The following is a 10444-nucleotide window of genomic DNA, read 5'->3' as shown; positions in this document are numbered from 1 at the left end:
AGCATTTTTTTCTTTTTTTGGTCAGGTTCACTAAGTCCACTACTTAGCACATCTAAATATATATATATATATCTCCATATTTGTGTAGGTATATATGTAGATTATTTTCTTGGTGAAACTATATACCATGTATTTCATGACATATGCACAAAGTATTAACTATTTTATGTAATATTGTGGTATTTTGTGTGGTTACATCATACTGTATGTGCATCCACGACTTATGGGTAAGGTAAATGGGGGAAGCTGCCCTCTGTTGCTGCACCAGCAGGTGACCCTGTCTGTGCGCAGTACCCTCTCCATTTCCACAGTCCTAACAGCACATGTATTTCTCCAGTGCACGTTCTCCAGTGATTTAAGATAACAATCTCCGCACAGAGTCATATGCAGTTACTGGGCATTGGGCATCGTGCATCATGCAAAGAGAGAATCCTCCTACATTCTGTCCACGTTTTCTGGGGGAAAGAGCAGTGAACAGTGGGCGCTGGCAACACACATGGTCTGCAGGTTTCACCCGCTCTCACTCTCAGGCGGCTCAAGAGCCTTGACTGACAGCACAGCCATCCTGCCCCTTGGCCACCCAACAGTGCGACTGTGCCATGCAAGCGGTTTCTCTAGGAAAGAAGCATACCCAACCACACATCCCTGCCCTGCAGGATGCATACTGGAGAGAGACCTCTGGTGCCATGGGAAGGGTCACACTGGCCTGGACAATGCACTAAGGGAGAGGTCAGCACTGCAAGGGGGAGGTTGTGAGCGATGTGAAGGAGTGTCAGCAAGGCAGAGCTGGGGCGGAGTCAGAAGCAGAGGAGGCATCAGTGAGGCAAAGGGAGGGGCGGAGCCAGAGGCAGAGGTGCGGTCAGAAGGGCAGGGGCGGAGTCAGTGAGAAGAGTGAAGAGAATTTGGAGAAGTGGAGTCAGTGAGAGAAGAAGGTCACTCACAGGGGCCAGAGTCAGAAACAGGGCTGAGTCAGAGGGCGGGGAAGAGTTAGTGCCTCAGTGGGGCAGAATCAGAGTGGGGCACAGTCACAGGTGGAGTAAGAGATGGAGGCGCAGTCAGTGAAAGCTTTGGGGCAGTCAACCAGTGGGGGAGCCTGGTGAGGGGCGGAGCCAGAGGGTTATGGGTGGAGTCACAGAGCTCTGGGACACCTTCAAGGGCCAGAGTCAAAGACAGAGGCGGAGTCAGTGAGACTGAGGCAAAGTCAGAAGGAGGAGCAGAGGAAGAAGGAAGGGAGGAGTCAGTGAGGGGAGGAGTCATAGTCAATGAGCCAATGGGGTGGAGTGGGTGAGAGGGCGGAGTCAGAGGGAGAGGGAGGAGTCAGCAAGCAAAGGCGCTGAAGGGGGAGGGCGGAGTCAGAGTGAGGGGAGGAGTCAGCGGCAGGGCGGAGTCAGCTGGGAGGTTATCCTAACGGTCAGTCGCAGCAGTCCTGACCTGGGCGCTGAGGACCGTGGAGACGCTGAGGTGCCCCAGGGCCTTCAGGAGCAAACACCGGGAAGCAGAGGGTGAGCAGGGCACCAGTAGAGCTACTGGTGACGCTGGGCTCAGACCAGAGCAGTGGGGCTGCAAAGGACAGGGGGCGAGAGGACCTGTAGGGAAGAGAAGGGCCAGGGAGTGTGGGACCATGGTCGTGAGCAGGAGACCTGGGCGGGATGAGCACCACGACTCCGAACCCTTTGGGTTCTACCCTACTCCACTCAGACTCCCTAAACCTCACTCCTCCTCATCCTTCTCACTCCTCCTCACCCTTCCCTATCCCTCCCCACTCCTCCCCACCCCTCACCACCCCTCTCCACCCCTCTCCACCCCTCCTCACCCCTCTTCACCCCTCCTCACTGCTCCTCACTCCTCCTCCTCATTCCTTCCCATTCCTTCTCACTCCTCACTCCTCCTCACTCCTCCTCACTCCTCCTCACCCCTCTTCACTCCTCCTCACCTCTCCACACTCCTCCTCCACACTCCTCCCCACTCCTTACTCCTCCCTACTCCTCCTCACTCCTCCTCACTCCTCCTCACCCCTCCCCACTCCTCCCCATTCTTTCTCACTCCTCCTCACTCCTTCTCACCCCTCCTCCACACTCCTCCTCCACACTCCTCCCCACTCCTCCTCCACACTCCTCCCCACTTCTCACTCCTCCACACTCCTCCTCACCCCTCCTCACCCCTCTTCACCCCTCTTCACTCCTCCCCACTCCTCCTCACTCCTCCCCATCTCCACTCCTCCTCACCCCTCCCCACTACTCCTCCCCACTCCTTACTCCTCCCCACTCCTCCTCACCCTTCCTCACCCCTCTTCACTCCTTTCCACTCCTCCCCACCCCTCCTCACCCCTCCTCACTCCTCCTCACCCCTCCTTACCCCTCCTCACCCCTCTTCACTCTTCCCCACTCCTTCTCACTACTCCCCACCCCTCTCCACTCCTCCTCATCCCTCCCCACTCCTCCTCCCCACTCCTCCCCACTCCTCACTCCTCCTCACTCCTCCTCACCCCTCCCCACTCCTCCTCACCCCTCCTCCTCACTCCTCACCCCTCCTCACTCCTCCCCACTCTTCTCACTCCTCCTAACTCCTCCTCACTCCTCCCCACTCCTCACTCCTCCCCACTCCTCACTCCTCCTGACTCCTCCTCACTCCACTCCTCACTCCTCCCCAGTCCTCTCCACTCCTCACTCCTCCCCACTCCTCCTCACCCCTTCTCACTCCTCCCCACTCCTCCTCCTCACTCCTCCTCCTCACTCCTCACCCCTCCTCACTCCTCCCCACTCCTCTCACTCCTCCTTACTCCTCCCCACTCCTCCCCAATCTTTCTTACTCCTCCCCACTCCTCACTCCTCCCCCACTCCTCCTCACTCCTCCCAACTCCTCCTCACACTTCCCCACTCCTCCTCACTCCTGCCCCCTCCTCCCACTCCTCCTCACTCCTCCCCACTCCTCCTCACCCCTCCCCACTCCTCCCCACCCCTCCTCACTCCTCCCCACTCCTCCCCACCCTTCCTCACTCCTCCTCACTCCACCCCACTCCTCCTTACTCCTCCCACTCCTCCTCACCCCTCCCCAATCCTCCTCACTCCTCCTCACTCCTTCTTACTCCTCCTAACCCCTCCTCACTCCTCCTCACTCCTCCCCACTCCTCCTCACCCCTTCTTACTCCTCATTACTCCTCCTCACTCCTCCTCAGCCCTCCCCACTCCCTCTTCTCACTCTTCCTCACACCTCCCCACTCCTCCCCACTCTCTCCTCACCCCTCCTTACTTCTCCTGACTCCTCCCCACTCCTCTCCACTCCTCCCAGTTCCTCCTCACTTCCTCATCTCCTCCTTTGTTATTTGGTCTTTAAACTTGCTTGTTTTTGTTTTTCTATTTTCTTTTCCTCACCTATTTCTCTCTGTCTTTTTTGTTGTTGTTGCTCCTCATGTCCTTGTGTCTGGACCTTCTCTTGGTAGTTTTTCTTTTCCATTTCCCATCCACTTATTTCCATCAGTCCCTTGGAGGTTGATTGGTTTTCCTTTTGAATGGTTCTGTTGGTATCCCTTGTTGGATCTTGAGAGAGATTTTAGAACATGCATACACTGTGTCTTTTTCATCCCATATCTTGGTTAGACCCAGGATATGCAGATGTCTTGAAAGACGATGTCACAGAATTTGTGCATCAAGTTCCTGGGTAATAAATCTATCAGTTTAGTATATGTGTTATGCATAAAAACACTTTTGTTATCCTTGTCTTCAATGTGATATATAACATTATGTGCCACATATATTTATACATATCCTATTGATTCACTCAGTTGTTTTTTTTTTTAGACCAGTACTCTTTTGTTTCTCTTCTGCTATCTTGGTGTTCTGCACTCTGTTGGTTTGACACATGTATAATATCAGGGACCCACCAACACAGGATGCCCTAGAGGGGCTCCAGTGCCTTAGAAATTCACATGCTCCTCTGCTCTTCGTTTTCCCACACCCACTCTGGTCCTCTGGCCACCACTGATGTTTTTACTGTCTCTGCAACTGAAACCACCAAAACACATTTCAGAACAGTTAATGAACAAAGAGGAGAATCGCATGTCATCACAGAATTTCAAAGAGACTGCCATGTTAGATCTCTGTCAGAAGTTTCCAAGCTTCCACTCAGTGGCACCCGGCCCTGAGTGCCCCCGTACCCCCTTCCCCCAGAAAAAAAGAAGTAGGATTGGGAAGTTTGAAACTACATTGAAAGATTATTAGCAAACTTTCTTCTGTCTACACATTGGGGAATTCTCCATTGGGTTGACCCATTAGCCAGTTTTCTAATGGACAAATAATTGTTAGGAAGTCAGCTAGAATTGCATAATGCAAAACTTGCCAAGCTCCCATTGAGGCAATAGGAATTAAAACATTGAATGAAACTGATCCTCTCCTGAAAGAAAATGGCTCTAGAGGCTGAGGCAGGGACAACTAAGTTGCCAGCTTCAGCAACTTAGTGAGGCAACTTAGCCAGACCCTAGCTAAAAAAAAAAAAAAAAAAATTAAAGGGCTAAAGATGTGGCTCAGTGGTTAATCTCCCTTGGGTTCAATCCCTGTACCAAAAAAAGAAATTGACTTATCAAAGTTTATCACAAAATCTGTTGTTTATGTTGAGAGGTTATAGAGATTTCACTTTTTATTTTTTGAATGACCACATAGAGAAGATGTCCCTACAGTTTCCTAGCTCAGAATTGGTCTTTAGAATAATAAAGAAAATCTTAGGATTTCTCATCACTGAGCTCTCTGGAAACCTCATTTGGCTAGATAGCAAGATGTAAGCCTTATTTATTCCCATAACTGAAATGAGTGGCATAAACTTAATATTGAGTAGTAATTAAAATTATTATTTATCTAAAAAGTTAATTGTAGCAATATTATCCTCAAATCACGAATTGGATTATTTTGGGGATTTGATTAATTCGGCTAACAAACATCGGTAGTGAGTATGTGTAAGTCACTAAACTACCTAGTCACTATGGGACACAGTAGGGGCTAAGACAAGAAGTGGCTGTACCTTCACCAGCCAACCTTCTAATGAGGGGAAAGTTCACAAGTAACCACTAGGAATTAGGCTGATGAGAGGGACAGGCAGGGGAGAGTTGGGGTAGGATGGTTGGAAAGGCCTCTCCTAGAGACCTAAGGAATGAATGCAGCCAGCCCCTCCTGGGAAGGTCAGAAGGTGCATGGGTGGGGGCCTTGAGGAAGAGGGAGCTGCATCTGCCAGAACCCAGACCCATGGGTGAGGCCATGAGGGCATTCAGAGGCACTGGAGACTGGTGGGGAGTGGGGAAGAGATAGCAGAGGCCAAGTCAGCTGGGCACTGGAGGCTAAGGCAGGAGTTTAGAGTTTTTCATGGTTCAGTGAGAGGGTTTTAAAGCAAGGGGTGACACAGTATGATCTAAGCTTTAACTATTATTCTATCATAAATAACAAGAGATGGATGAGGTACCAAGAGTGGAGAAAGGGTAGCAGGGAAGTCAGGGGCACAGAGAGAAGTGATTGGGTCCAAGAGAGAAGCCGGAGGGAGAGCTGCTGAGTCTTGGCAAAGACAGGGTCCAGGCAGTGAGGAGAAGGAATGTCAGCCTGACAACATGGATGGGAATGGAATTTTCTGATAAGAAATTCTGAGGTACCACTAGGCCTCAGCACTCCACCTTTCCTAAGGGTAGCTGGATAATCATTATTCTAAAAGGAACACGCAGCCCACACATGCACACACATACCACTCCTGGCTCTGGGAAGTACCATAGTCCACAAAGCTCATCCTGGATGTCCTTCCTGCCCCTCTGATTACAGTTCCTCTGTTCTAGGCCCAGGTCTCAAGCTCAGGATTTACAACCACAGCCTCAAAATCAGAAAGTTGGCCTGGTGTGGTGGCTCACACCTGTAATTCTGGTGGCTCACACCTGTAATTCCAGTGACTCAGGAGTCTGAGGAAGGAGAGTTGCAAGTTCCAGGCCAACCTGGGCAACTTAGTGATATCCTGTCTCAGAATAAATATAGAAAGGCTGGGGCTGTGACTCAAAGGTAGTGTGCCTCTGGGTTCAATCCTCAATACCACAATAATTTTTTTAAATAAAAATTTAAAAAGTAAAGCAGAACAAAACTCAGGAAGTTACTGGGGTGCATGTTAAGGTTTTGCCTCACCTATGAGCCAACCATCTTCTTAGAAAAAGCAGCTAGCAGTGTCTTCCTCCTCTGGGTCCATGGAGTCTCCTTTCCTCCAAACCTGAGCACCTAAGTAGGTAAGGGTCAAACATGCAGGTCTCTCCTCTGGAGGCAAGCTCCAGCATGGGGCCTGGGGCCTGGGCCCTGCCATACTACACAAAGGGCTGGGAAGGTCTTGGGAGAAACCAGCCTAGTCAGCTGGACTCAGATCAGACAGGCATGCATCCTTCAGTGGTGGGAGTTGGGCACTGAGCTCAAGAAGGGCACTTCGGGAAATGTGTGTTGGGAGAGCTTTCAGATATGGTAATGGGGTTGCTGCTGTCTGTTGTGTGGGTGCATCTCATGTTAGGCACCCATGGCTTCAGTGCCACTGTCGAATGGGCAGAGTCCACCATTACTGCTTTCCCTCCACCCCGTGAACAGCAGTCTGGTGGCCACACATATAGGGTCCCACATCTGGCCCTCTGTGCCTATTGTGCCTCCTTAAGGCTGCTGGGTGTACATGAAGGAGTTCCAGGGACCATCCTACAGCTCTGTCCCCTATCCTGATTCTGGACCTGACATGTATCAGATACTTGACCAGCGTGTGTTGAATGAATACACCGAAACCAGGCTATTGCAGCACTCTCAGGAATGACTTAGCCTTGAGCTGAGAGGTGGCATTGGAGATGAAGAAAAGGAGATGTTTTAAATACATTTTTTAATACATAAAGTAGAAGGGATAGTAGTTGCTGATGAATTAAGAAATGACTGAATTCCCATATTGAGCTGTTTAGTTCACGTTAATCGTGTATTTCTCAAAATGTCCAGGAAGAGAATCAAGTCATATTTTTATTGACAAACACTATAAACTATATCACCATATAAAGTATATCAACATTTAATTTTAATAATTGTAGGAACTGAAGAAAATTCAAAGAGATCATGTGATATTATGTAAGTCACTAACCACCAAAAGATGCTAAGGGATAAAAATTTAGAGAGCTCAGTATGTAGGTGGGTTGTGTTTTTTATATAAAATCCAGTCACTTGAAAAGTCATCCTCTCCCACCTCAAATGTCCAGCACTTGACTTTTTAAAATTTTTTTCAGTGCTGGGGGTCAAACCCAGGGCTTTTCCCATGATGGACAACTGCTCTATCACTGAGCTACATCTACAGCCTTTGTCTGGCACTTGACAGGCTCTTAATAAATGTTGGTCAGATGGATGGATGAATAAATGAATTTGCCATAGTTTGGCAAGTATTTTTGAGAGTGAGATTGCATTCTAAAGCAGAACATATCAGGCCAAAGAAAGAATGAGAAATTTAACATTACTTGATTCCTGCTTGTTTCTTCTGGCCCAGAAGGCCTTGAATGCAAAAACTGCTGCACCAGATAACATGGACAAGCAGCACCATCATTCATTGAGAGCCTGCAAACACCAGGCACCTGTGCATACTCCAATTCTAATTGCAAGGTAGCTATATCCACAATTTAAGTATGAAGTTAAGTAATGTCAAAACACAAGACACAAACTAGTGGTGCTGAAATTCAAAATCCTTGACCAATTCCACAGTTTCCCTGAAACTTTGGTGCAGAGGTGTACTAAAGCCTGTGGGTGAGGGCATTCAGAGTTGAAGAGGACATAGAGGATGTGTGTGTGTGTTTTTTTTTTTTTTTTTTTTTTTTTTTTTTTTGGTACTTGGGATTGAACTCTGGGGCACTCTATTTTGTATTTTCTATTTTGTTTAGAGACAGGGTCTCACTAAATAGCTTAGTGCCTTGCTTTTGCTGAGGCTGGCTTTGAACTCATGATCCACCTGCCTTAGCCTCCCAAGCCGCTGGAATTACAGGCGTGCGCCACCATGCCTGGCTAGAGGCTGTGTTTTATAAAATGAAGTAAGTCAATCTGTTAGTGTGGTACACCTTGCAATTTTTACTCCAGTAAAATATTTTATAATAATGATAATGAGGCACAAGCTCTGATTCATCTGCTCTTCAGTGAGTTTTCTTTGTGCAAGGTAGCACTGAAACATGCACACAGCCTGTGCTCGAGTGCAGGCCTCTAGTTCCAAGGCTTGGGGAGAGTCTGTGGTGGGAGGACCCCTTGAGTCCAGGTGTTGGATTCCAGCCTGGGCAACTTAGCAAAGATCTTGTCTCAAAATCAAACCTGGAAAGGGCTGGGGTGTAGTTTGGTGGTAGAGCACCCCTGAGTTCAATCCCCAGTGACACAAAGGAAAAGAAAGGGAAAGGGTAGGATGGAAAGGGAGGGAATAAAAGCATATGTAAGATGCCACCCTTGTCCTCATGGCGCTTGGCATCTAGAGGTAAGTTAAAATCACTCCCTGTCCTCACAGTGTAACCAAATACATGATCTGAGGTGTTCACAGTAGAGTTTTGCTGTATTTTTTTAGGGACACTTGATGCTACTTAGAATTTAAAATTCCAAATGTCTGATTGAATTATCTCTCATAAAAAAACTCTAAATTTACATGGTACTCAAAAACTGCTAAATTTTGAGTAGTTTTAGAAAATGAAAACTTGAAACCTAGTCACACCATTCACTTTTAAAAGTGAAAGTGAAGGGGTTGGGGTTGTGGCTCAGTGGTAGAGTTCTTGCCTAGTATGCATAAGGCACTGGGTTCGATCCTCAGCACCACATAAATATAAAAATAAAGATATTGTGTCCACCTAAAGCTAAAAAATAAATATTTAAAAAAGAAATTTTTGAAAGTGAAAATTGAAACCTAGCTATCCCATTAAAAAAGGGATAAATTTACATGTAACTTTAATAATTTGCAATTCAAAATTTATTAATGTTAAAAAATTGTTGTTGTTTTCCTTAAAAGGTCAGCTACTTGCTAACTGCATCTTCAGTTAGAAAGTTTTGCTCAAGCTGGGCATGATAGTGCACACTTGTAATCTCAGTGGCTTGGGAGGCTGAAATAGGAAGATGGAGAGTTCAAAGCCAGCCTCAGCAATAGCGAGGTGCTAAGTGACTCAGTGAGACTCTCTCAATAAAATACAAAATAGAGCTGGGGATAGTGGCTCAGTGGTCAAGTGCCCCTGAGTTCCATCCCCCACCAATTTTTTTTTTTTTTTTTTTGCTCAACATTCTATTAGTTGGGAACAACATTCATGAGATGTATGTGTCTCTGGGCATTACTTAGCTATGTAATTCAAAAGGGACATTTTGAACATATTTTCTGTAGGTTAAATCTGTGTTAATTTACATTTCATCATTATATTAAATTTTTCCAAAAACGAGTAAAATATTCAGTGCTTTCTCAATTTATTTTTTTAAATTTTGTAATCTTCATGGTTTATTTTAGATAATTTATACATATAAATTATATTTTCTACAATGCAGATTAAAAATGGCAAACTCCTGTGCATCAAAGACCCTCACTGCACTTTCAAATCTGCATCCAAATATGGCTAATCTGGTAGGTCTCAATGATGTGGTAATCTGATCATTCTCTAATGAAGCTTGATGTGGTAAAATTATGTTGTGTCAGCATTATTGATTCACTGGCACATATTTGTGTAGTCGACAAGTATGTGGACACTCTCTGCATTATCATTGTTAGGTATTAAGTATCCCCAAGCTTCTTTATATTTATGATAGTTAAATTTAAATTAACCTTTCTTTATCTATAGAGTAGGAGACATGATTGTCAATATAACTAACAATTGTTCAAGTTGCTCCAAATGATCAAATATTTGTATTATTTTAATGTAATATAAAGTGGTACATTCAATGAATGTTGTTTTAGCACTGTAAAATCATTTTCAATAATTGCATTTTAATCAAATTATGCAAGTTATTGTCTTAAGCACTTGTCATTATGGTGCTTTTTATGACTTTTATGGGAGGAGTTGTAGGGGGATGATTTCTAACATGCTGAGACTGTTACTTATTTAAAGTAAGTCTGGGTGGAATCATGGAGGAATGTATTTATCATGAAGCAGTTACCAGTCATCCTTACCATCCCTGTCTTTAAGCAGTGTGCTGTTTACATTTGGTTTTTGCAAATCGGATTTCTTAAAATGGGATAAATTTACATATAACTTTAATAATTTGGAATTCAACATTTATTTGTATTTAAAATAATAATTGTTGTAGTTTACCTTAAAAGCACAACAAAAAGTTTTCCTTAAAAGGTAAATCATTTGCTAATTGTCTCTTCAGTTAGAAAGTTTTACTCAACGTTTCCATTAGTTGTGTTTCTCCAACAAAATTCAGCAGGATGTGCATGTACATGGAATTTCAAAACTAATGGCAAGAGATGACTAGTT

General features: G+C 45.7%; 1 protein-coding gene across 1 annotated transcript in view; it reads left to right on the top strand.

The window, feature by feature from the left end:
• Positions 1 to 1379: 1379 nt before the first annotated feature.
• Meiob (meiosis specific with OB-fold) overlaps positions 1380 to 10444 on the top strand; it is a 33185-nt gene continuing 24120 nt past the window's right edge. The window contains exons 1-2 of the mRNA XM_046442351.1: positions 1380 to 1502; positions 9516 to 9591. Of these exons, the coding sequence (XP_046298307.1) occupies positions 9523 to 9591 (69 nt within the window). The 5' untranslated portion in view covers positions 1380 to 1502; positions 9516 to 9522. The remainder of the gene's footprint in view (positions 1503 to 9515; positions 9592 to 10444) is intronic.

The sequence above is a fragment of the Marmota monax genome, unplaced genomic scaffold, assembly GCF_021218885.2.
Source record: "Marmota monax isolate L192 unplaced genomic scaffold, Marmota_monax_Labrador192_F-V1.1 WCK01_AAM20220418_F8-fsc00035, whole genome shotgun sequence".
Classification (NCBI taxonomy): Eukaryota; Metazoa; Chordata; class Mammalia; order Rodentia; family Sciuridae; genus Marmota; species Marmota monax.
The sequence above is the reverse complement of the archived record's forward strand: the minus strand, read 5'-3'. Positions and strand labels throughout refer to the sequence as shown.